Raw genomic sequence first — 27,616 nt, 5'->3', positions numbered from 1 at the left:
CAAACAAAACTGAGAGTAAAAAAACCCCCAAAATATTAATATCTGAAACAACTTTAAAATGGGTTAAAGGGAAGTCAAATGGTAAGTTACTACATTTACCCTAACTACATCTGCTATAATCGACTTCACAGTAATCTCTGTGTGACTTCAGACAATAACCTTTTATTTGCCAACTACCATCTGGTTTCTTCACTGCACTTTGCTATGACACTCATATTTTCAGTGATGTCTTCCTAAGGGCGAGTTTCAATTAAGGCCATATTATGAGAGCTAGATTCTTAGATTGGGGTTAGAATTAAGCATGGGCACAAAAGCCATTCGTATCTATGGTGTGTGTATATATATACAGTGAACCCTCGTTTATCGCGGTTAATCGGTTCTAGACCCTACCGTGATAAATGAAATTCCACGAAGTAGGATTTCTTATTTGTAAATCAAATATTTTCGTAATTAGAGCACAGAGGACATGAAAAAACACCCTTTAGTCACCATTACACTCGCAAACAATTACAGTACACTGTACAAAATCAAATATTCATCTGATACGTAGCTCCGATACGTAGCGATGCAGACAGAAGCGTGTACAGTATGAGCCAATCAGTGGCAGTAATGACAGAGCATGCGCTGTTAACGCAAAAACCGCGATAGAGGGAAGCCGCGGAAGTCGAAGCGCAAAGTGGCGAGGGTTCACTGTATGTATGTGAATGGCTTTTTATATATATGTATATTTTACTCTAGAGACATAGCTATCATTTTGTGATAGAGAACATTACAAATCATCCCACTGGGCATAAGGTAATTCTATTGATAGTATCATTAATTTATCCAATGGTATGGAATTTAAAGCACTTTTGAGAAAAGGAAATTATACATGTATAGGCTGGCTTTTGAGACTGTGATACATGAATTGTTGACTTGTATAAATTAAATGATTAAGCTACTGGACACTATTTACACAGACAATGGGGATTGGTATTGGGGCAAAATTTTCATTAACAAATAGTGATATATTTTTTAAGGCAGTCAAAAAAAATAAAAAGAAGCAGTTGCTGTGGAGAAGTCCACCTGAGATTTCCATCTGCAGTGCTAGTGTTGAAGGGGAATTGTATTGCTAAGTGGTACGAGAGTATTAAGTCAGGAGTTAGTGGTTTGAACCCATGAGCTGCTCCTCGAGTGAATGTGGTAATCTGTTTCCGTAAAAGTTTATAGATTTACGGGAGACAAGTAGGCCAATTGGCCAAGCACAGTTAAAAAGATAATACACTGCATCTTAGTCTGGAGAGTAGCATTTGGGGCCTTAAAAGGCCTACAAGTAGTTAGCTTAGAAGGAATTATTGTTTTCTTCCCATCTAGAACATAGGGACAGAACGAAGAGAAAAATGAAGACTCAAGACAGCAGTTAGCACAAAGGATTAATGTTACTCTTGAATCACAGCCTCCTTCAATCTGAGACCAGAAGATGGTACCCAGCTGCCCAAATGGACTGTTCTGACCTAGACCATAAGAGAAGGAGCGAGTTAGAATTAGTGGAAAATGAAGAACAAAATCCAAAGAAAAAATAATAAAGGTTCACACTTAACATCCTGAAATAGACTGGCAGAACCCCTAAGACTATTGTCATGAGACACAGTGCAAACTTAAAACTGAAGACATCTCAGAAACCATCTCTCAACCAAATAAGAGACAAATGTATAAAACCCGAAGTACCTATGAAAAACGTGCTCTTTAGACAAATCAAGTTTATAAGACCAAATGGGAAATAGTTGCCCAAAACTAACTGAGAGGATAGAAAGAGACCTGTAAGCCCGATAAATGGAAATGAGGAACCCAGAAAAGAAATAGCATGCTGACATATTGTGGAAATGGCTACCAGTGTCCTAGGACATTTTGTGTATGAGCTATTGATTCAAAAACTTAATTAGCGCTAAATAAATGTTCACCTAAGTACAGTAAAATACGTAAGCAAAAAAAAATATTAATGCCACTGGAAACCAAGTGGGGCAGTTCTATTCTGACCTATTGGGATATTATGAATCAGAATCAACATAATGGCAGTGGATTTTGGCAGGTTTACCAAATTAATGACTTATTCCAGAAGATACCCTGTCCAATTTAGATAGATGGACACTTTAAACAGCCTGGTTACTATCAACTTAAATAGAGAGAATTTCACTTTCATTGGCTTTGATATTCAGATTCTTACAGAAGCCACATCATCCTGATAAGTTGCAAAACTGGCTAAATGCAAGGCTTTGTTTGGGGCACAAGACTAAGAATTACTTTCGGCTCTCTGTTTCCTACTGTGACTTGAGGATTCACAGTACTGTTCTGCTGTTGGACACATGCAACAGAATAACATTAAAACTAGAAGTAAAAGATATGTAAGGTCTATTTATGGAGACTTTTAATCCAGTAGGAAGCATTTGTAGGATTAAAATTCTTAAATGTTTTTAATATTTCTTCAATGTAAGAAGGACTATAATCATTGCAATCCATGGAAGATTTATTTTCTCAATTGTTTTTATTAGGGAAAATAATTTTAGTAAATAATAGAGCATATTTAGACATTCTGAGTTAAATCGATTCACTGCTAATGAGGTTGTTTTATTATTATTATTAATGCCAGTTAAGGTTATTATTAGGTTTATTCCAGATTGCTCTCTTATTGGAACTTGGGTCCCTTGTATTTTTGTTTTAATGCAACATATATATTGAATTCCAGATATCCTGAATCAACACTGAAAAATTGCCTATTGATAAAAGTGTCTGCTATTGTTCTTAGGAAAAGATGACAAGTCCGCTTTTGATTGATTCTGGATTGAGTCTGACTCACAGCTACCCTGTAAGGCCTAGTGGAACTGCTCCATGGTGTGGTCATTGCTGGCAGTCTTTGTGGGGGCGCTGCTGCATCTTTGTGCAGTAGACTAACTGGTAAATCCTCCAGCCTTTCAAACAGCATCCAGATACTTGGTTCCTGCACCACCGGGGTGGCCAATCAGAACAATTTCTCACAAAAGCAAGAATGCACATTTAATATAAAAACACACATTTTTCAAAAGCCCAAGTTAAACAGAAAAACTGAAAAACACACAAGATTAGGGGACACAAAGGACTAGTAAAAAGCAAAACATGAAGAAGAAAAAAACTCTTGTGTTAAAGCCAGAATAATGCAAAGGCATGATCATTTTAAGATTGTGATATTGAATATGTTTAAAGAAAGCAGAAAGCACACAGAAATCAGAACTAGCAGAGATCGGGAAATGAATGGCCAAAATGCATGGTTCAAGGTGGAAACTGAAAAGATCAAGAAAAACCTAATTATTGGAACTGAAGAAAAAAATAACTGAGTTTGAAAAAGGACGAGGAATACTTTCAAAGAGGGTCAAATCAGTGGAAGATAGGATAAATCAGTGGTTCTCAACCTTCCTAATGCTGCAACCCTTTAATATAGTTCTTCTTGTGTGGTGACCCCGCCCCCCAACCATAAAACTATTTTCATTGCTACTTCATAACTGTAATTTTGCAACTGTTTTGAATCGGGCGACCCCTGTGAAAGGGTTGTTTGACCCCCAAAGGGGTCACGACCCACAGGTTGAGAACCGCTGGGATAAATGAACATGAGGGCAAAATAAGTCTCAAGAGCAACAAGAGAAAAGAACAAAGAAAAGGAAAACATCCAAAAGGAACTGTGGGATTTAATTAAGAATCTAATGTTTTAGGCTGAGTTTTCTAGTAAACAGAACCAGTGACACTCATATATTTAAACAAGAATTTTATATCAAGAAAGCAACATAGCCCAGTGCAGCTCAAGTTCATGGGCTGTGTGCTACCTGGATACTCCCAGATTCACACACAGCTACCATTGAATGAAGCAGGGAAGTAAAAAAGGGAGTTTCACAGGCCAGTCGGTGCAGGGCCCCATGTATCCAAGATCCAGGGGACAGGCTGAGTGTTGACCACGCTCAGGCTTGGCAAGCTGGATGGGCCACTGGCCTTAAATATGAGGCACAAGACCCAGTCAAACAGGATGGTAAAGAAAAATAACAAGAGAATCCAGTTCTCCGTGTGTCTCATAAAAAGAGCCACACCCCAAGGAGGCAACACCAGACTGTGACCTAATTTAGAGGTTGGACTCCAACCTGACCTTCACCCAGGGACCAGCAAGTTGATATAAAATTTAACTGTCACACAAACATTAGAATGGTATCTTTCTACCATGACTCAGCACCATGATAAAAAACAAATGCATATAAACTAATTTTCAAGAGATAAGCTTTAGAATTTCCCAATTCTGAACTAGAATTTGCCTGCAAATGCAGGAAATTACCTGAACACCAATTAGGAGAGACAGAAAAATATATTCTGTGCCATATCCTAATTTAATAGTTTGCAAACCAAATATATGGAGAGAATTCCAAATGTGATAAGAAAAAAAATGCAATATAGCATTCTAATAACATAACAAGAAACTTTTGTGAGAATCAGTGGGGACTTCTCACCAGGAACTTGAGAGGCCAGAAGATAATGGAGCAGCATACACAAAGTACTAAATGAAAACAACCCACCACTCATTTGTTCGTTTGTCTTCCTGTGGTGCCTTGTATGTTCCTGTGATGCTGGAAGCACTGTCACTGGTATTTCAAATGAAGCAGCGTCACTCAAAGTGAACAGGTTTCAGCATAGCTTTCAGACTAAGGACAGACTACAAAGAAGGAACAGGCTGTCCACATAAGAGGAATTAGCCACTAAAAACTTTATGGATAGAATCAATATATTGTCAGATACTAACAAATCCCATGGACAGCAGCAGCATAGTGTCAGAGATTGTGCTAGAAGATAAGCCCCTCCGTTCGAAGGCACTACAAATATGACTTGAGGAAGAGCTTCCTTCTCAAAGCAGAACCAACCATAATGAGGTGGCTGGAGTGAAACCTCTGGGACCTTCATTTGCTGATGGGGCACAACTCACATTGAGAAGAAACAGCTGCAAATTATAAACCAGTATCATTGCTATCACATGCAAGTAAAATACTGCTGAAGACCATCCAATAACAGTTGCAGCAGTAAACTGAGAAGGAGCGCCCGAAATTCAGGCCACTTTCAGAAGATAATGTGGAACAAAAGATACCACGAGTGGAAGTCAGATGGATCTTGGCTGAAAGTGAAGAATACCAGAAAAGTATTTACTTGTGTTTGATTGACTTCAAAGGTGTTGAAAAGAATGTGAATTCCAGAACACTCCATTGTCATTGTGCTCATGCAGAACCTACACACGGACCAAGAGGCAGTTGTGTCAGCAGAACAAGAAAAGAGTGCCTGGTTTAAAATCAAGAAAGGTGCGTGTCAGTCCTTTCATCATACTTATTCGATCTGTATGCTGAGCAAATAATCTGAGAAGGTGAACTATATGAAGAAGAACGTGGCGTCAGGATTTGGAGAAGGCTTATTAACCTGCAATATACAGATGACCCAACCTTGTTGAAAACAAGTAGTACTTGAAGCACTTACTGATGAAGATCAAGAAGAGTACAGCCTTCAATGTGGATTACTTAATGAATAGAAAATCGAATTTTGACTTACTTGGATACAGAACCCAGTATTCATTGAAGCAGTGGTCAGGAGATCACACATTGCATTGCAGTAAGTAGATCTGCCACACAGACATCTTTACAGTGTGTTGAAAAGTAAATAAGGATGCGCCTTTGAGAACCAAGGTGCACCTGGCCCAAGCCATTTTTCAGTTGAGGTCTTTTCAGTTGCCTCATTCGCATGTGACACTTGGACATTTAATAAAGATACCTGAAGAAGAATTGATGCATTTGAATTGTGGTGCTGGAGCAAACGTTGAGAAAGAGAAAGGCTCAGTGAGGTGGTGTGGCACAATGGCTACCACTAAGGCTCAAACAACAAAAACAGGATGGCACTGGACCAGGCAGTGTGTCTTGAGCTGTACCCAAGACCGCTGTGAGTTGGAACCGACTCGATGGCACTGAACAACAAACGGAAACAGTTGCCCAAAAACAGAAAAATTATATCCCAGCAAAGTTGTCATTCAAAAACTGCAAAGAAATCAAGACATTCTCAAACAAACAAGCTCTGGGAATTTTCCACCACCAGCTCTGTCAAGGGTATTCCAGGGAGTGCTCCAGATGGAAAGATTAGACCATTAAATACATATTATTTCCTATACATGAGAAAAAAGTAAAAGAGCTCCCCAAAAACACAGCACAGGCACTTATAAAGGCCAAGTATATGATATTTTCAGAGGATAAACTCAATAATTAAATCCCACATACCATAGGTTAGTCATAGGGTTTCTGAGGCACTTAATCCTTATGAGAGCAAATGATGTCTTTCTTATGATTCAAACAAATCTCATGATTAGTAGTAAATTTACCCAACAGCACCAATTGTGACTCATAGTGACCCTATATATACTACCGAGTAGAACACACCTCTGGTTTCCAGGGCTGTCAGTCTTTATGGGAGCAGAAAAACGCAACTTTATCCCATGTAGCAGATGGTGGGTTTTAGCTGCTAGCCTTGCAGTTAGAAGCCCAACAAGTAAACCATTACACCCTCAGGTCTCTTCTGAGTAACTAGGTACAAATGTTTGTGGAAGCACATGTATTCATTGAATCTACAGATATGGGTACTCCAAAGACATAACGAAACACCTTTCATCTTTGGTTTTCTGCGTTTAAAATCTCAGGACCTTGGGGCAACTCAGTCAACTGAAATGTCACCGTTCACAGAAATCATGATCCGCATCCTAGCGAAGTGAGTAGTGTCTGGTGTCTTAGAGAGTGTGAACACCCGTCTAAGATACAACGAGGAGTCTCTACTTGCCAGTAGCAAAACAGTAAGAAAGTAAAGTGCAGAGAAGAATCAACCCTGTATAAGCGACAACCTCATTTACCCTGAAATCAGAAAAGTTAGGTAGTGTCTAGCTACCACCACACACCATTCTGACTAAGAGTAATTAGTCTGGATACAATGGGAGGAAAATATGGAGCAGAACAAACCATTATTTGAAATAAATAAATTCAAGCCGGATGAACTGGAGTAGTAGAGAACAGAGAACTCCTGAGTGTATTACCCTGTGACACTCTTTAAACCTAGAATCAAGCCAACTCCTGACATCACCTTTTAGCAAGATAGAGTAGCACACAAAATAAAGGAAATTACACCTAAGATTGGTGCCCTACTTAAAAAACTATCCACGTGATAACAAAAGGTCAGTAATTACTCAGAAGCAAAGAAGAAAATGCAGAGGGGCGGGGACAGTGTGGAGGGGCGGGGGGCAGGGGGGACCAACTGAGCAAAAAGAGAATGCTGACAAATTGTGAACAAATATCCCTGAACAATTTGTATGGAAATTGTCAAATGGGAACCTAATTTACCAAGTCAACTTTCACCAAAAACTCAATAAGATGTTATTTTAAAAGTAAAATACAGTAACCCCTCAATATTAGCAAACAATTAGTTCTAAGACACTTCCCATCACCCTACCTCACTATGTCTAAAATCCAAAAATGCTCGTGGTCCTTATATTGAAAAGGCATGTTTACTTATAACCTATATACATCTTCCCTGTATTCTGCAAATCATCTCTAGATAACTAATAATACCTAATACAATGTGAGCCTTATGTAAATAGCCCTTTATGCACACACACCCCCAGACCTTATTTGATTTACCACTTAATTGCTTCTTCTGTGCCTTCTCCCGGCCCCCCGCTCCCACCCCAATTGAAATACAGTGCATATAACACAAGCAGTGGACAAAGCACAAAACACAAGTAGCAAGAAACCCCATGTAACCTATCTGTTAAACAAGTATTTTTAAGTAGAGTGATTCATTGGAAAATATTAATCTTTATTCGTTTCACTTTAAAAATTGAAAAATGGTAGTCACAATTACACCAAACTCAGAACTAACTAAAACTGCCTAAATTAATGAGAAAGTTAAGTGTGGTAGTTCCCCAGGACGTGGTGGCCCATCCATGCTCATGGGGCGATTTCGATTTCTAAATCTTTGAGTCATAAGAATGCAAGAGAGAAAAGCCTGATTGCCCAATTACTGTAAAATAATAATACTGAATTAACAAATACCACACCAAAAAATCATCATATGTATTAAATATATTCAGACTGGAGCTGGCTGGGAAGTTATAATTTAGTTGAAGGGGAGTAGGCAGGCATGCCAAGACTTAAATATAACAAAATAAAAGGTCATAAGGGCCTAATTAATTAGCTAACTAAATCGCAGTAATGGTGTAGGAAATTAGAAGGGAAAAGGGGGCTCCTGATAGTTGACTCATCAAGGACAAAGCAACATTTAAGCTTACTTTTGATCAAACAACGGAAGAGAGAAGAAATAGGAAAAGGTAGCTGGAATCAGGTAGTGGGAGATCCAACAGTCTTGCCAAAACACAGTGAAAATTTATTTAGTAGTTGTACTGCTGAGCTGCAGAGGCAGATAAGCAGCAAAGCCTGTGGATTTGAGATGGAACAGCTTCCTGTTGTGAAATCCATGGTTGTTGATTAGCTAGTAAGACACACTCAAACTTCACTGCCAGTGAATTTACCCCCACTCATAGGAACTTGGAACTCTTTAGAGGTAGAAAGCATCATCTTTCTCCAAGTGAGTGAATGTTGGTTTTGAACTGCTGATCTTGCAGTTAGCAGTCCAAAGAAAAACCCACTACAACACCTGGGCTTCTTTAAGAAGCATTAGAATTGGGAAAAGATCAACTGTAGTCTCAGAATTTACATTGATTTCAATCTACACAAGATCTTTAAATCTTTAGCAACTTATGCATGTATAACAAATTGTTAATAGTGCTAATTACTACCTGGGAAAAGCCAATCAGTGCTCAAGCGCAGTTTTAAGGTTTAATAGTTACTGAGGTCACCATATACTTAGCTCTATAAAACTTTTCTTAATTGTGAGAATCTTAAAGAGTATATGTGTATGAATATATTTATTGCAGAGTATTTCTGGATCTGTTTATAAGTTTTTTTTAAAGGAAAATGTTAGTCCAAATTTGACTATTTTTAGAAAGTTATGTCAGTGTGTGTGATGAGTCAAGACTTTCTTTTTTAAAACATTGTCTTTGTAATTAAACAGAGCAAATGATGCTAGAAATGTTCTTCCTTAACCACCAGGTCTAGGACAAAAAAAAAATTAATTCTGATGCATTGAAGTGATGATTCTGAATATCTGAGAGTATAGGTTAAATTTTTTATTTTAAAATATAAGCTAGTTTCCCTTTTTCCACCATAAGTATTTTTTTATTATATATGCAAACAGTCTACTTAGAAGAATAGCAAAACTTGCAAAATTCACCATCTATAAGTGTTAGTTTAGGTTATCTACACTAATTTGTTGCCCAAGTTCTAGTTATTATGTTTAAAGCTCTTTCCTAACCCAGTGAGTTTTGGAATAGCTTTTAGATTAGGATTATAGTTACACAAAGAAACTCAAGAAGTATTTGAACCACGTTGTTACCAATGCTAATAATGAGAGTCGAATAGTTCTGTGGGCCTTCTTGGAGCTCTGTGGACACTGGTTAATCACTTGGTTTGGTTCAAACTCACCAGATGCTTTATGGGAGAAAAAGTGACAATCTGCTTCCATAAAGAATTTCAGCCTAGGAAATTGTTTATGAATCAGCCCTCGTCTGTACTCCAGCATTGCTATAAATCTGAATCGATCCAGGCGGCAGTATGTTTGGTTTGATTTTGATGGGTTGGCTTTGTGCATTAGAATAATCTGGGGTGCTTTTAAAAATGGAGAACTCATAGTCTCCGTTTAGTCCTTCTGACTTAGAATCTCTGAGTGTGGCACGAGGGAATCCAAGTATAAATTAGTAATTTGTTCCTTAAGTATATTGTAGTTGAGATCCACTGCAGTTATTACATGCAGCATTCTTTATAGATAGTAGTTGAAGTTCAGGAGGCCTTCAAATGTTCGTGAAAAAACTCCATGATATTTTAATGATATGTTTTTTATAAATTTTCTGAAGCTCCTTCATATATTTCTGTGTGTCACAGAACTTATTTAAATACTGAGTAGTCAAATTAACAGGTGTTTCAATAGTTGTCAGAGACAACTTACTTATTTTTTAAAAATAAGCATCTTGCTTTTTATTGTTAAGTGCCACCAAGTCGGTCCTGACTCATAGTGACTATGTACATCAGAAGTAAAATTTTCTCAGTCCTTTGGCATTCTTAAAACCCATTGCAATATTTGAGCCTATTATTGTGGAATATATATATATATATATATACACACACACACACACACACACACACACATATAATCAGTCCATCTAGTTAAGGGTCTTTTTCCTCTTTTTTTTCCTTACTTCCTACTTGATCAAGAATGATAGTGTTCTCCAGTAAGTGGTCCCTCCTGATACCATGTATAAAATGAGACAAAATCGCCCATCCTCACTTCTAGGAAGCATTCATGCTGTACTTCTTCAAAACAGGTTTCTTCTTTCTTCTGAAAGTTCATGGCATATTCAATATTCTCTGCCAACAGCATAATTAAAAGGCTTCAATTCTTCTTCATTCCTCCTAATTCATTGTCCAGCTTTTACACTCGTCTATGGTGATTGAAAATACCGTGGCTACAGTCAGGCACCCCCAGTTCTCAAGGTGACACTTTTATTCTTAAAGACCTAAAAGAGATTTTTTTGTAGTATATTTACCCAATATTGTACATCCTTTGATTTCTTGCTTGCTCCTTCTGTAGGCATTGATTGGGGTCCAAGAAGAATGAAATCCTTAAAAACTTCAGTCTTTCCTCGTTTATTGTGATTTTGTTTATTGGTCCACTTGAGAAGATTTTTGTTTTCTTATGTTGCAGTCTAATCTCCACCACTGAAGGCCTTTGGTCTTTGTCAGTGAATATTTCATATCCTCTTCACTTTCAACAAGCAAGGTTGTGTCCTCTACATATTACAGTTTGATAATACATCTTCTAATCTTGTAGTTGTGTTCTTTCTTCTTATATTCCAGCTTCTTAAATCATTTGCTCAGCATGCACATTGAATGAGTCAGGTAAAAGTGTACAACCCTGACAACGCGTTTTTCCTGATTTTTAAACCATGAAGTACCCTCTTGTTCTGTTCAAATGACTGTCTCATTATCTATTTACAGGTTCCTCCGTATGAGCACAATTATGTGTTCTGGAATTCCCATTCTTCTCGATGTTATCCATAATTTTCTATGTTACACACCGTCCCATGGCTTAAATAGTTAATTAAACTCTAAAACCTCTTGCTAGGTGAAAAGCATTCCGGTATTCTCTACATTCAGCTATGATTCGGCTAATATCAGTAACAAAACCCCTCATTCTGTGTGCTCCTTTGAATCCCTCTTCAATTTCTGGTAGTTCATTGTCAGTGTACTGCTGCAATAATTTTTTAATTATGTACAGTGAAATTTTACTAGGGTGTGATATCAGTGATGCTGTTTGATCAGTTCTGGATTTTGTTGGACTACCTTCTTTGAAATTGTCAAAAAATATGGATATCTCATGATAGGTTAGCCAAGTGATTGCCTTCTAAATTTATTCCCATAGACTAGTGAGCACTTTCATTGTTGCATCTCCTTATTGAACATCTTGATTGGTAGCCTTTCAACTCCTGAATTGTATGTATTTTACCAGTGCTTTCAGTGCTGCTTGGGAATTCTTCCTTTAATACTATTACTTCTTTTTTAGTTTTCTTTAGTTTTATCATACACTTTCGTACTTAAATCACTTGTTAAAAGAGTTGCAATTTAATCAACTAAAGTCCAACTGTGAGCTGTAATCCATGAGTTGTTGCTTTGTACAGATTGATTTCTTAATTGATTGAGGTGTGTTTACGTGGAACATGGGGGTTGGTGAGTGCTAGGGAGAAATTTTCTGTATCATTTCTTACAAGGACATACTATTGCTTTTCAGATTAAAACCTGTCATATTAATGCAAGGGGAGCATTGAGATACTAAATATATGTTGGTTCTGGGTCCTCTTTCATTAGACACCCACTAAGCCAGAGGTCCCACCCAAGGTCCAGTGACCACAATTTCCACCCACTTGCTTCCTCTCCCCTTAGAGTATTTCAGTCCTAAGTCCCAGGGTACAGGTACTTTTTAGGAAGGGCCCAGTTCTTTCCATTGGGTTTCCGTCAAGCGTGCATATGAAAAACTGATGGTCTTTTCCACAGTTGACCCTTGGCCTTATTCTGACAGATTGTATTGAGCTTTCCTATTGACAATTCCCTCAGATGTCATCTATGTGACTTAGGGGCGCTTTAGCTGGTGAGGTCTTTCTATACCTGGGGGAAAAGGCATTTGCAGTGAATACATTGTTGGCCTTGAAAATTTTTATCATATATGATGTTGGCCTTGTTTCTAGCTCCAAGGCCAGATTTTTCCAGTGCTGATCTGTCTGTTTACAGCTTTCACATTCCCATCACTAATAACTTTCAATGTATCTATTGCATGTTTTCGTATTTTTCAAATAGCAGTAGTTGGTAAAAATTTTCTATTTCTTATCTTTGGCATTAGTGACTAGTGTGTCAATTTGAGTATGAGTTACATTCCTTGTAGATCCTATGGATATTATTTTATCACTGACAGGATTGTTCTTCAGGCTAGATCTTGGAATGTTCTATTTGAATCTGACAAACATATGGTCTACTGTGCCATAAATGACATACTGATGCAAAATGACATCACACTCAGTTGTCAAAAAGTATCTTACCAGCTTATTGAAGTTAATCCAAATAGTTGCAATGGGACTGTTTATTAGCCAGAAAAATAGCTGTTTTTCTCTTATGCTTTCAAGAAATCCCTAGATCCTGGCCCCACTTCATAGCAGTCAAATATTATCTAAGGAAAGAACTGGAGCCTTGGTTACACATTGTGGTTACATATTGGGCTGCTAACCACAAGGTCAGCTGTTTGAAACCACTCTGCAAGTGAAAGACCAGGCTTTCTACTCCCATAAAGAGTTAAGGTCTTCTGTTCTACCCTGTCCTATAGGGTGGCTATGAATCAGATTTTACTCACTGTCAGTGAGTGTGAAGGAAAGAACTGTGTCTCGCAGTATTTGAAAATTATCTGACATTTTGAATATAGAACTGCTTGCTGTTGGGAAACAGAGATCTACACTAATGACTAAAAGGAATAGTGATATTGTTACTCCAAAAAATCATTGATGCTTGATGTGAGAATCTGTACTCCTAACAACATAGTAGCGATATGGTATTATAGCATCCACATCCTGTTTCCTAACTGCATTTTCTGAAGTTAAAGAAATGGTTTAAGAAAATCACAACCAACTTCTTTATGCAATGAACTTTTTATTCCTGGAAAATCCCCATTTCTCAATTAGAAGCAATTTGTATAAAAGACTTTCTCTGCTGAGCTTTACTGATTTGTGTAAAGTACTCATTGGGTAGTTTAGGTGCTGACAAGAATAAAATTTTGATTTTCTCATAAAGAACAAAATATGAATCCTATTAATTTTGCTCTTATAGGTAACAAAAATGTAATAAAAAAAATAAGCTAAATTTGCTTATTTTTGTCACTGGTCTTGCCTAAACTTCCTCACAACTGCCTTTATTCATATTCAGGCACAAATTTCTGTGTCCTAATACCATCTTGACAGGAAGTATCGTATTTAATTTATACGTTTATCAAAAATGTATAAAAATACATTTTTTTAATAATCCATTTTCAGCAAGAAAATTTATCTACAATAGGGTTATTGTTTTTATGGGATATCAGAATCAATGCATTTTAAATTACTGAAACTTTAGCATAAGAACTTCAAAACAAAATAATCAGACCAAAAAACTCATTGCCGTCGAACTGATTATGACTCCTAGTGATCCTATAGAATAGACTAGAACTGTACCTATGGTTTTCTGAGACTGTAAATCTTCATGGAAGTAGGAAGCTTCTTCTTTTTCTCTACAAAGCAACTGGGTAACTAAAACTTGCATTATAAATAATATTAAACTTTTATGATATTGGTCAAAATAAATGCTTCACAGATTTTTCTAAAGGGGAAATCATATTATTACTGTTTATATTTTAAACTGTGCCATATAACTTTCATTTTCCCCTAACACTAAGTAATAATAATTTCAAGATCTGCTTTTATATATAAAATAAATGAAACTAGCCGTGTAACCTCAAATTCATGAAAATTTCTTGTTTCTCTTTTAGATGCTCATTGAAGATGTCAGTTTCTTTGTGTGGGAAGTAGATATTGAAGGTTATATGGTTGACAAACAAGATCTTTAAAAAGTCCAACACTCAAGGTAAGCAATAGCTCTAGCTCATAAATTAGTTCATTTAAATGCTAAGGATTTCCAGATTGCAATTTGACTTGCTAAATTCGCTTATTTTTGTCACTGGTCCTGCCTAAGCTACCTCACAACCGCCTTCATTCATATTCAGGCACAAATTTCTGTGTCCTAATACCATCTTGACAGGAAGTATCAGATTTAATTTATCACTGGCATTTCATTTAAAAAAGAAAGAAAGAAAAAATACATTAATATAGAGAAATCCCAACTAGATAAGAATAAAGGAGAAATTCCTTCCTTTAAACCTGGGAGCACAATTTAGTCTTAGTCATTAAATTTTAATTTAAAAATAACTCATTCAAAACTATTATCAGTTACTGCACTGTTCTTTTTAAAATGTATACCCAATTAATCTCTTAGCCATGTTAAAAACTTATCCTTTGCCTCCTTCCGAAGACTACCAGAGCCTCATGTCTTCATGAGATCGCCTCTGAATACAAAACTTCTCGCATACTGCATGCCTACACAAAGATTGTTCTCAAGCTCCTGCCTCTTTCCCTGCTGAGCATCCCTATCCCTGCTCCCGTGCCCATGCTGTGTACAGGACTCCGTACATTTCTGACTACCTTTCGGTTAAATGTTGAGTGAGGTACGTGGCGTACAAGCTCAAAGTCCTTTAATATGCCCCCGCCCCTGCACTCCAAAGTATTATTTTAGTCATGTGTGTCAGGTTAGGTTGAACTATATAAGAAGAGATGGCCTATAAATGATGGACTTCTTTTCAACTCTGGGATCCTTGCGAAGGGGAAATCTTACCATTTTTCCAGAAGAAATCACAAATACAGATTTTATACAATGAAAAATTATACTTTTCAATGTCTTGCATAAAATTTTGCCTATGAAGCAATCTACTTTTTCCACTAGATGAGCCAAATAAAACCGTTTACAGCCCCTGCTACAGAGATTTTTGTTTCCTTTGTTCTGTTTTTCTTTTACAGTACAAGTATACTTGGCGCTATTTTTTCTCCTTAGTTTGTGGTTAGCAGCTTAGTAATTTTGCTAGATTTCTATGATGAATATTATTGTCAGAAATGACTTCTCTTGAAAATATAAGGGATATTACATATTTCTAATTCATTTTTATATTTATATATGGTGAGTTGGGTATTTGGAACAACTATTCAATTGTTTTTCTGAATTATCATGATTAGATAATTATTTTTATAGTGCCTTCATTCCCATAGTCTAAATTAGATTCTTCTGATATAAAAATAATAATAAAAATATTTCCATTTTGTTTTGTTTTGTTTTCATGTACTTTTTGTTAAAGGATGACTAGCATTAATAACACTACTCTTCCTGGTATACTGTGAGCATTGGTACATGCAAGGCTCATCTTGTTGATTTTGTTTGTTTGTTTGTGTGTGTATAGATAGATAAAGAGTTACATAGTTTTTCCCATTTTCCACTCACATTTTCCTGACTTTTATCTCTAGGAAGTAATTTTAAATTGACATTCTAAAATAATATCCACTTCACTGTTTGCTCTTTTTTAAAATGTCTTTTTATAATGTAATTTTTATTTTTTATACTTTAATATTTTTTGTTATATGAAAGATTTCAAAATAATAAAAAACTAAATGGAAAATTATATTATGAGCTTTCATGTGCTCATCAACAATTATGATCTAATGGCCAAACATGTTTATATTTTTATTTTTCTATATTTTCTATAAAAATATATATCTGCCATCAACTCCCACTCCCCCATCCCACTATGAACATGAATTTTAATTTCAGTAAATGACATTTTGGTAAATAACTCACCCAGTTTCTTACTGTTTGATTTTACTTCACCTAATGTGTTTAACCTTTACCACCTTGAAGTGCTGCATAGTATTTCATGGTCTGAAGCTGCCATTTTGTACAGTAATTGTCAACCAAATTGATTCCAATTCCCACTCACCACAGACAATACCTTGATGAACTTCCTCAGACTTACCATTTCTGGAAAATTATGAGGATTTCTTCAGAGTAGAATTACTAAATTATAGAATATGTTTATACTTAACCAAGTACTGCCAGATAGATGCATGTCAAAATAGATAACATTGATCAACACTCCTACCAGCAGTAATACCTTCATCCCTACTCCCATTCGATGTCATCCAGTGTTGTATTTGTAGACTAATGTTCAGTGTTTCTTATAGCCCATTGTTTTCATTTATAGTTCTTTTATCTTTCTCTTCCTATGAAGAGCTGCCGCCTGAGAACCCCTGTGTAGGTTGCTATGAGCCACGATTGGCTGGATGGCTGTGAGGTTTTTGTTTTTAATCTCTGATGGACCTGAGTTATCGCTTCATATGCCAGTTAGACTTTGGACTTTCCAAGTCTGAAATTGTTTGTTCAGGTTCTTTATTCATTTCCCTATTTGGATCCTTGAGTTTTCATTAATGTTTTCTAGGAGGTAGATGTTTAGACCCTTATTTTCTGTTATGTGGGGAAAGGGCTTCCTTTAACCCTAAATGAAGTGCTCTTCGTTCATGGCTGTGTAGAACTAATCCTTGGAGTAATCAGGGTGCCTTGATATGGGACTTCCAGGCCTCCCCTGAAAATATGTGTTAGTGAGTGAGGGCTGGCAAAAAGACAAATACAAGGGAGCTTCAAAAAGTTCTTGATAGAAAGGAATTGAAAGAAAATGATTTTTTCCATGAAGCTTTGAAGTCCCTTCATACTGTAGTATCTCCCTTGTAAGAGTAAACAAATGTATGGAAATCAAAATGGTTGATGATTGCTTTGGGTGGCAGAGAGGAAGAAAAGGGGTTTTCTTGCTTAAGGTGCAATGAATGTATGTTCTTGGTGGGAGGCTAGTTTGAAAAAGACAACTATAATAGTTGTATATCTTGAATGTAATCAATGTCACTGAATTGGCCAAGTAGAAATAGTTGAATATATATTTGTTTTGTTCTATATGTTTTCACCAAGACTAAAAACAATTAAGAGAGTCTCAAGTTCCTTTAGATAAGGAAGGAATTAATTTTTGTCTCAATACAGTGGAATGGAAAAATCAAGAATTATTAGTTACTTTTGAGTCTACTCTGACTTATACATATCTTATGAATAGCAAAAGGCAACGTTGTTACCTGGTCCTATTCTGTCTTCCTAGGCATTGGTATGTTAGAGTACTTTGCTAGCCTATTGTGTCATTCCATCTTAATGAGGGTTTTCTTTGACCCTCAATGTTACCAGCCATTATAATTCTTTTCTAGTGACTAGTCTTTCTAGATGATATGTTCAAAGTAAGCCAAAGTCTCACCATCCTCACTTCTAAGACGTATTTTAGTTGCATTTCTCCTAAGACTGCTTTGTTCTTTTGGGAGTCCACCGTATAGTCCTTATTCTTCATTAACCCCACTGTTTGAACGCATGCTTTCTGTCTTCCTTTTTCGTTATCTAACTTTTCCATGCGTCTGAGGCAATTGAAAAGACCACGGCTTGGTTCGCTGTGCTTTAGTCATCAAAGTGACAGATTTACTCTTTAGAAACTTAAAGAGGACTTTTGCAGCATATGCGCGCAGGGCCCTACAGTGTTTGATTTTTTTTATTTGCTGGGTCCATGGACATTGATTACTGATTCAAATAAAATTAAATCATTGACAAACTACTTATTCTCTACTTACCATGATGTTTGCAAATCTAATTCCCAAGATATTATTTTCTTGACGTTCAAGTATAAAGTCTTTGTCCTTCATGAGGAAGTACTTTTAAGGTTCTGTTCACTTTTTGGCAAGCAAGGTGCACCATCTGACTATCGCAGCTGTCAGTGCGTCTTCGTCCAGTCCTCGTGCTGTTTCTTCATGCAGTCTACCTCCTCAAATTGTTTGTTTAGCACACAGAGTGAATATGTAAGGTGAAAAGATATAATTCACTAGCACACCTTTCCAATTTATAACACATAGTGTCTTCCACAACTGCTTCTTGATTCATACACTGGTTCCTCCTCCTGGGTACAGTTCCAAATCAAGCCTACTGACATCATTGTGATTCCGTCTCATACTACCCTGTAGGGTAGAATGGAACTGCTCCCCCAGGGGTTCTAAGGCTGTAAATCTTGAATGGATCACTCTCTCATCTTTCTCCCAAGAATTTGAACTTGACCTCATGTTTAGCAACCCAACACCTAACCTACAATAATACCGAGGCTCCTTCGAGGACTGTTAGGTTTATTGAAATATTGTTACCTATAATTTGTTAAGATCCACTCAGTCAAAAGCCTTTACATAGTTGATAAGCAGGTAAAAATCTTACTGGTTTTCTCTGTTTTCAGCCAGCCAAGATTAATCTGCCAACAGTGATAGTATCCTACATTCCATGTCCTCTTCTGAATCCATCTTGAACTTCCTGTCAGTGTACAGCTGCAGTCATTTCTTAATAATCCTGAGAAGAATTTTGCTAGCATAAGATTAATGGTATTATTTGGTAGTTTCCACTTTCGCTTTGACTGCTGTTGAATGGGCCTGAATATGCGTTCCTTCCAGCAGGAACATAATTTGAATAATGAGTGTCCTATTTTACCCTCCTACATCCTAGAAGGACTGCCTCCAACACTATGGCCCCAGGCTTCCTGGCCCAACCTGGTACCCCACCACACCTACCAAATCAGAACAGTCCTTTCCACTACCTTTCTACCTTTCTACCTTTTTTCATTTGTTTCCTTCTTCTCTGTATAATTAGTTTTCACAGAAGTTTATCATGGGAGAGAGACTCAGTCGATATACTCGTTCAACATCTGAATATAATCTTTCTGGAAGAAACTAACAGAGCTGTTGCATATGTGTTTAACCTGTGACTCAGAACTCACATTTCTAGAAATTTCTTTCTATTCATGTGATCAGGAATTATTTACTTGTTTGTTTATTGATTGATGGATTGATTGATTCAGGTTTACCCCGCTCTGAGATGGAATTGGAGTTTGGGGTTTTGAGGAATTATTTGACCTTGGTGCTTTATTGTGACCAAAAATGAGGATTAATTAAATAAATGGGTGTTCATAATATGCATGACTGTGCAATAGTACACTTTCTTTTTTGTTTGAAAAAAAGCATACGTGCACATATATACATAAAATATAACAAAGCTTTCTTATACATGAAATAGCGAATTCATTTTTCTGTCTTTTTTATACTTTCTTAACTTTGTAAAATAAACTTAAATTGCTTTATACTCAAAATAAACAAAAAAGTAAGAGGATATGTCAATGAGAAAATGAAGGGGGAAAGTAACAATTATTAGTTTATTTTATTTCTAACATCTTATCAAAATAAAAGGTGATAAAGGACATTCTAACTAGTTCATCCTCATGATCAGATACTTCTGAAAGATTAAGGAATGGTGAACATCTCACCTATGCACTTTACCCTGTCCTGATTGATCATTTAATAGGAGATTTTAATGTAAAATATTACATTAAATAGTTGTGATGCAGAATTTAAGCACCACACAGAATTCGACTGAAATTTAATATGGATATTGTCTCAAAGAGTTTGTAGATATAAGATGGTGGTTTTTATAATTCTCAAAAAATTTAGTATGTCGTAACAGAAAAACTTTAAAAGCAAAGAATTCTAGAGAAAATATGCTTAATTAAATAGTTTGCCTTACTGTTACTAAGAGAGGAAAACGTTTTGATACATATTTTAAAGCATTTATTCATTGATTGATTGTTGTGAATCTGGTGATCAGTTCCAGAGTATTCAGTTTTCTATTTCACAATTTGTACACATTTTACTTCATGTCATTGATTGCAGTCCCCACAGAACAAAATTACTTCCCACTTTACTCTGTTTCCAGTTTCCATTCCTCTGGCTTTCCTAACTCTTCTTCCTGCCTTTTGAAGTTTATCCTTTGTCAAATACTGCCCTTTTGATCTTGAATGGCTCAGTTTTCTAAGGAGTGTGTACCTCCCAGTTGTTGTTCACTTTATAAAACCAACTATCATCCAGTTAATTCCAACTGCATCTGTGCATGAGCCAGACGAGTGACCTCAGTTACAGACCTACAAGGGTGACTGAAGACGATAGATAGTCCTAGGGGCTCTACCACTCTCTGTTCCACCCAAAATAAGTGTGGGCTTTTTTGTGATTTTTAGTTTTCCTCCACATTTTCTGTCACTCTACAGTCTTTTGTATCTTTGCTTAGATATATTTCTAAATATTTCCCCTTCTGAATAGCTATTGCAAATGGCACTGTTTTCCTTTTCAGAGCTCTCTTTATTAGTGTCGATGAAGCCATTCTGTGTGCCTTTTATTTCTCTTTCTTTCCTTACTGCTCTGGCCCGGACTTGCAATCCAGTAATGAGTAAGAGTAGTGAAAGGGACAGCCTTGTCTGGTTCCCATTGGTAAAGGGAATACTTTCACTTTTTCTCTGCTGAATCTAATGTTGGTTTGTGTATATGCTGTTAATTTTGTTGAGGAATTGCTCTTATATTTGTATTTTCTTAAGTATTTTTAACAGAAAAGATTTTAATTTTGCCAAATGCATTGATTATCCTTTTTGTGTGTTAATAAGGCAATTTATACTGAAGTTTTAAAAAAGTTGATCCATTCTTGCCCGCCTGATATGAATCCCACGTGGTCATGATGAATTCTTGTTTTGATATGTTGCTTAATTCTGTTCCTAGGATTCTGTAAGGAAATTGTGCATCTGTACTCATGAAAGAGTATTTGTCTGTAATCTTTCTGAGTGGCTTCTTTGCCTGACTATGCTGTCAGAGTTGTGCTTGCTACATAAAATGAATTTAGGAGTATCCCCTTCTTTTGTAGATTTCTGGAATAGTTTGAGTATAATTAGTGTTGCTTTTATCTGAATGTTTGAGAGAATTCTCCAGCGAAGACTTCAAGGGCACACCTTTTTTTTGCTTGAAGTTTTTTTTACTATTATAAAAGTTTATTTAACACAAAAAAATTGAACATGAAAAATGTACATAGCCTCATTTTTACACTGTAGTAAAGCAGGTCCTTTGGAGAGTGGGGTGTGTAGAAACAACTGATGTAGATAGACTGTTGAACGTAGCTATTATACTCGCTCCAGGGCTTCTAACATGATGATACTGTTGCCTCTTATTACCGCCATTCCAGTATTGTTCTGTTGTCCACTAGTTGCCATCTCCACACATTCATCTATCACAAGATTCATAAAGGGATCAAATCCCCTAAGTATCCCTTGGACATGCCTGCCACCATTTAATTTCAGTGATAACTTCTTGTCCATAAATTTTTTCAACTCGGGCTGATGAGCCTTGCTCATTGTGGCTTCTCTGGAGGGTCAGCGCTGCCTTGTAACAGAATTCGCCGCTTGAAGTTTTTTTATTCATTTTTTCGTAGAATCGGTTTTTTTATCTACCTCAGCCTGTGTTGGTTTTAGTAGTTAGTGTGTTTCCAAAAGTCTGTCTATTCCTTCTTCATTTTTAATGTTTTGGACCACAGTTCTTCGTAGTATCCTGATATATATTGTTTTTATTTACCTTGGTTCTGTTTTGACGGCCCTATTTGATTTCTTATTCATGTTATTTCCACCTTCTACTTCTCTGTTGATTTGCCACTGGTTTCTTGATTTTATTAATCTTTTCAGGAAACCAACTTCTAGTCTGGTTGATGTTTTATATTGTTTTTCTGTATTCTATTTCATTTATTTTTGCTCTAATCTTTATTATTCTTTCTCTTTTGTGATAGTAGACTTATTTTATTGTGATTTTTCTATAGAAAACTCCTAATATTATTGTATTGTCTATCTCTTCCACTGTCGTTGGGTGTGTAGATTTTTATTAGCATTGTTTCTTATTCAGTTATTCATAATATGCTATGCCCTTCCTTGGCTCTCATGTTGAATTTTGCCTTGAAGTCTATTTTTTTTTTAAATCCTACATAATTTATTTAATTGTTTTTCAATTTTCCTTTAAAAATATATATGATATAAAGCAACTTTATTGTGCTTTGCATGAAAAAAGATACAGATCAAATTTTCTATTCAAAAATTCATATACATTGCATTTTAACCCATATATTGCTATTCCTACAATGTAATAAGTAGCCTTCCCACTTATAATTGGAAATATTTTTTTCCTTTTTTTTTTTTAATCAATTTATTGGGGCTCATAAAATTCATCACAATACATAGATCAATTGTGTAGAGCACATCTATACATTTGTTGCCCTCATCATTCCCAAAATTTGCTTGCCTCTTGGGTTCCCGAAATCAGCTCATTTTCCTTTCCCCCCCCCCTCCTCCTCTGCCCCCCTCCCCCATGCACCCTTGATAATTTATAAATTATTATTATATCTTATATTATACTGCCCGGCGTCTCCCTTCACCTACCCCTCTGTTGCCCATCCCCCAGAGAGGGCCTTGAAGTCTATTTTACCTGAGATTAATGTCACCACTTCTGGGTTTTTTTTATTGCCATTACCTTTGACTTTTAGTCTGCTTTTGTCTTTGTATCTAAGCTATGTTTCTTCTAAGCATCATGTTGCTGGATCTTATTTCCTTATCTGTTCTGTTACTCTTCGCCTTCTTGACTGGTGCATTTAATTTATTTATAGTCAAGGTTGTTATTGCTACAAATTACCACAGCATTTTATCTCTGTCATTGTGTGTGTGTATGTGTGACAGTGATGGTTTCTTTGTTCCTCAACTTTCAGTGCTGGGTTCAGTTTGCGAATTGTCTAGTAATTTTTTGTCTTAGCTGTTAACTTTAGTATATATATTTTTGTGTGTTTTCCTCTTTTTTTATTTTGACGTGGTTTTTCTGTTTTCTTTGATGTTATCTTATTATTTATTATTTTCTTCCCAGGGTTCTGACAGTCTTTTCTCTCTTGAAAACTGCTTCACTTCCTCTCCGTTAAAATGTTTTATATCTATTCTCTCTCTCTCTATGACTTTGTAATTTTCTTCATGTAGAATAATATTCTGGTTCCCAGTTTTGAATCTTATACTTTCTTTTTACTGTGAGATCTTCCGTAAGTGGGATAATTCTGTGTGTGGCTTCTTGTATATTGATCCCAAGCTGATGACTGCGATTGTTGATTCTCTGTCTAGCAATGTTTAATAAGTTAATACCTGTTTTTGCAAATTTATATCTTTTCTGCTTATATAAAAGTATCTTATTTGTCCTACATATTTGAAGGATAATTTTGCTGGATATAAGATTCTTGGTAGGCTTTTTTTTTTTCTTCAAGTTTTATATATGTAATTCTATTGCTTCTTGCCTACATGCTTTTTGCAGAAAAACTCTAGCTTATTCTTAGTTTCTCTTTATAGATAACTTTTCTTTTCTCCGAAGCTGCTTCCAGGATTCTTTCTTGTTCCTTGATATTGGAAAGTTCGGCTATGATGTGCTATTCTTTGGAGTCTGCCCTATTTGGTGTTCTCTCAATTGCTTGATTAGTTATTTTCTCTCTTTTTATGTTCTTAGGGAACTTTTATTCCAGCAGTTCTTGGACTGTTTTCTCTAGAGTTATTATCCTTATTATCTTTAATAGTGTCAATTCTTAGACTTCTGATATTTTTGCTTTTTATTCAATGCTCTTCTCATACATTGGTATTGAGCGATTTGTCTTCAAGCTCACTAATCGGCTTTCCATTGCTTCTATTTTACTGTTTGGCTTTCTCAAAGTCCTGTCTAATTATAATATCTTAGTATTATTCTTATGGATTTCTATTTGATGCTTTTGTATGACTTCTAGGGTTTTTTTCTTTCTTTTTTGATTGCTCTTGGTCAGGGTTTTCTGAGTTCTTCTAATTTTTTTTTCTCCTATAGCTCCGTGTTCTTTTTCTCCATCTATTTAAAGTATCTGGGAATCATTCTTCCAAATTCCTTTTCTGATAGTTCCAATGCCTTTTCTTCCTCAAAAGGGGGACCTTGATCACTTTTTTGTGTCCTTCTCCCTTTGCCTTCATATGAACTAAATTATCTTTTGTCCCCAAGATAGTGCTTTTGTTCTCATCTTTGCTTCCATTTGTCTAACGAGTTGCAATGAGGTGGGGGGCAATCTTTGCCTAATAGTTGTAGCTGTTGAATATGTGGGGCTGACTGCTTTGTGTGGTCATTTGATGCCATCAGGTGGAGCAGGAAAGGAATCATAAAAAAACACTATGACACGAAGACACACACAAATAACAAGACTGGGCAAACAACCAGACACATACACACAGACACGCAAACACCCAAGCCAGACCAGCAGCTGTTTTCTTTTGCTCAGTTGCCAGTGCATGCTTGTCAAGGGCCCACAGAGGGTGTGCACCATAGGAGTGCATTCTTGGGTGCACAGTTGTGGAAGTTGGTGACCTCCTTGGTCAATAAAGAGTTGTGGAAAGTTAGTGATTACTCCGCTCCTGTTGCCTTATGTCTATCCACTTGTGGTTTATTGGATCAGCAACAAATTGGGGTTGGGGGCTAGTGGGGGGCAGCCGAAGCCATAAAATTCCCCAGACTTCCAAACTGGCCACTGTTTATTATCAAGGGCCCTTTCTTGAGGCTACTTGTGTTGTTGCCACGGGTCATTGACACCAGAAAGGTTTCACCCTTCTGATGCTGTATTACCTGATTACCAAAACAAATTGGGGGAAAAAAATCTTAAAAGAAAAATATCCTACTCTGCCCTCCCACAGAGGAGCCACTTTTGTCCCAGGCTACTGCCCTCAGTCCACGTCTTCACCAAAGCTGAGTGCTGGGCCTGAGTGGTAGATCAAGGCCTCCAGTGCCACCTACCCAAGCGCAAACCTGTGGGCCTTAGTTCCCTCTAGACCTCAGAGCACCACAGGGAAGCTGGAATGGTTTAGCCTTCTGTTCTTTAAGTCCTCTTGCTATGTGGCAATCCTGCTTCACTTTCAGGGTGCAGCCATCCTCTGGATGGACAAGATGAGATCCCAGTTACTACCTTTGCACTCACCCAGTATGTGCGCAACCCAAAGAAGTGGCCGCCTATCTCAGTCGGGTGCCCGGGAGCTCATTCTAATATGTGAGTGGGGTTGGTCATCTCATAGTTGACCAGCTGAGAATTCGCTGTTCATCTTGATATTTTTGCATGGGCTCCAACCTTTAATCATTTCTCTTGATATTTCGCTCACTTATTTTTCATTCTACAGAGATTCAGAGTTCCAGATTTTTCTTCCTCGTTTATTCCTTCCATGTTTTAGTTGAAGAGTATGTGTGGAACATCTGTCTAAGGCTCCATCTTTATAAAAAGCCTGGGTTTCCCCTGCCACCCCCACTCCTTTTTTCTACGCCAATTATTTCCCTGAGATTGCCTTAAGATTGCCATAAGCAACGCAGGAGACAAAGCCTGGATCCCCTTGGAGCTTGGTGTCTACTTGGGGTGATAACACATAATATAATTACAAAGAGGAACGGCATGCTCTTTAAACAATTAAATGTGGTAAGAAACTAGAGAAGTCGTGTGCTATCTTAGATAAGAATTGTCAAGGAGAACTTCTCTGAGAAAATTATATTTAAGCAGGAACTTTTTGAATTAGTTTATTTGTGAACCATGTCTGGGGGAATAGCATCTTACACAATGAAATAGAACAGCAAATGAAAAGTCAGTTGGGTCAGCAGGAACTTGAGTGTTTGAAGGAATAACAAGAAGTCTAGTACACTAATATGGAGAGATTGAGAGAAATAATAGTTTGAAATAGCACGAACTATATATAGCAAGAAATGTAGGTGAAAAGGAGCTATTGATGGGTTTTCAGCATAAGACTAATGTTATTTGTGAAATTTTAAAACAATTTGGGAATTCATATTTGATCTTTTAGGATTGCTAATTTGAGTGGAAAAATTAGTATTTTGAAAAGTAACTTTAAAATAAATCATTTTAATGGGCGCTCATACAGCTCTTATCACAATCCATACATACATCCATTGCGTCAGGCACATTTGTACATTTGTTCCCATCATTATTTTCAAAACATTTTCTTTCTACTTGAGCCCTTGGTATCAGCTCATTTCCCCCCTTCCCTCCCTCATGAACCCTTGATAATTTATATTTTTTCCTGTCTTACACTGACCAATGTCTCCCTTCACCCACTTTTCCGTCGTCCGTCCCCCTGGGAAGGGGTTATATGTAGATCATTGTGATAGTTTCCCCACCTTCCCCTTATCCTTCTGGTATTGCTAATCTCATTATTGGTCCTGAGGGGGTTTATTTGTCCTGGATTCCCTGTGTTGCGAGCTCTGATCTGTACCAGTGTACATGCTCTGGTCTAGCCAGATTTGCAAGGTAATTTGGGGTCATGATAGTGGGAGAGAGGGGAAAGCACTTAAGAACTAAGGGAAAGAAAAGTAACTTTTATTAAAGTCATAAAATAATGAATTCTTTATACTACAAAAATTAATGGAATTAGTAAAATGTTAAATATCATTTGATTTATAAGCAAGGAAAGTAAGAGCAACACAAAGTGTTACAAGATATGCTAATATCATGCTTATAGAAGTAAAATGAAATTGGATGCAGGAGTACGAAATTATGTTACATAAGTTAAATTGTAAAAACATTTTATAAATTTATAATTATAAACTATCCTTATATTTATAAACATATATGTATATATCTCAACATAATTATAAGAACAATATTACAGAGAAACTATATGAAACGAGATAACAGAATTAGTGATAAACTATCTTTGGAATATGAAGAAAGCAAATTAAAGTAGTACTTAATGAGTACCAAATCTATTTGCCAGACAAATAAATATTACTGGGTTTAACTCACATACTAATAGATCTCCAACTACACGAGAAAACAAAATTCTATTCTCTAATATGAGGGTAAGTCAAAAGAGGTTTATTTCAAACAAAACATTTCAACATGTCTTTGTGGTCTGTGGATGGCTGCAGACAAGTTCTCTCCATAATATCTTAGTCTTGAAGAAGCAAAACAAAAAGGAAACCATTTTGGTCTCAATTTAGATGCCATTCCTCGATAATAAGAATCACGTGTGTCTAAATCAAGGTGTTGGCAAGACTTATTGCCTCTGAAGTCTTGCTTCTTCCATCCTCTGACAGCTGCTGCACCCCGCGCGGATGACCACTTCATTCCAGTCTCTGCGCCTTTGGCCACTTTGTCTTCTCTTCTTTGTGGCTAATTCTCTTCTTCCTGTTGGTTTTCTCCCTCTGATTCCTTCTTCTGTTTTTCCTTTGTTTCCCACCTGTGATTGCACTTAGAAACCACGTGTATAATTCAGGTCAATCTTCTGTTTAAAAATCCCGAATTTTCTGTTTGTTTTTAAATGTATTATT

At 36.6% G+C, this 27,616-nt stretch overlaps 1 protein-coding gene across 1 annotated transcript; it reads right to left on the bottom strand.

The window, feature by feature from the left end:
* Positions 1–21,393: 21,393 nt before the first annotated feature.
* LOC115872860 (small nuclear ribonucleoprotein G-like) lies at positions 21,394–21,624 on the bottom strand. Its single transcript, XM_045298531.1, has one exon. It carries the CDS (start codon positions 21,622–21,624, stop codon positions 21,394–21,396), a length of 231 nt encoding a protein of 76 aa, XP_045154466.1.
* Between the last annotated feature and the right edge of the window lie 5,992 nt (positions 21,625–27,616).

This window comes from Echinops telfairi, unplaced genomic scaffold, assembly GCF_000313985.2.
Source record: "Echinops telfairi isolate 266 unplaced genomic scaffold, ASM31398v2 ScPeMD7_4;HRSCAF=17, whole genome shotgun sequence".
NCBI classification, from domain to species: Eukaryota; Metazoa; Chordata; class Mammalia; order Afrosoricida; family Tenrecidae; genus Echinops; species Echinops telfairi.
This window is presented reverse-complemented; position numbering and strand designations above follow the sequence as displayed.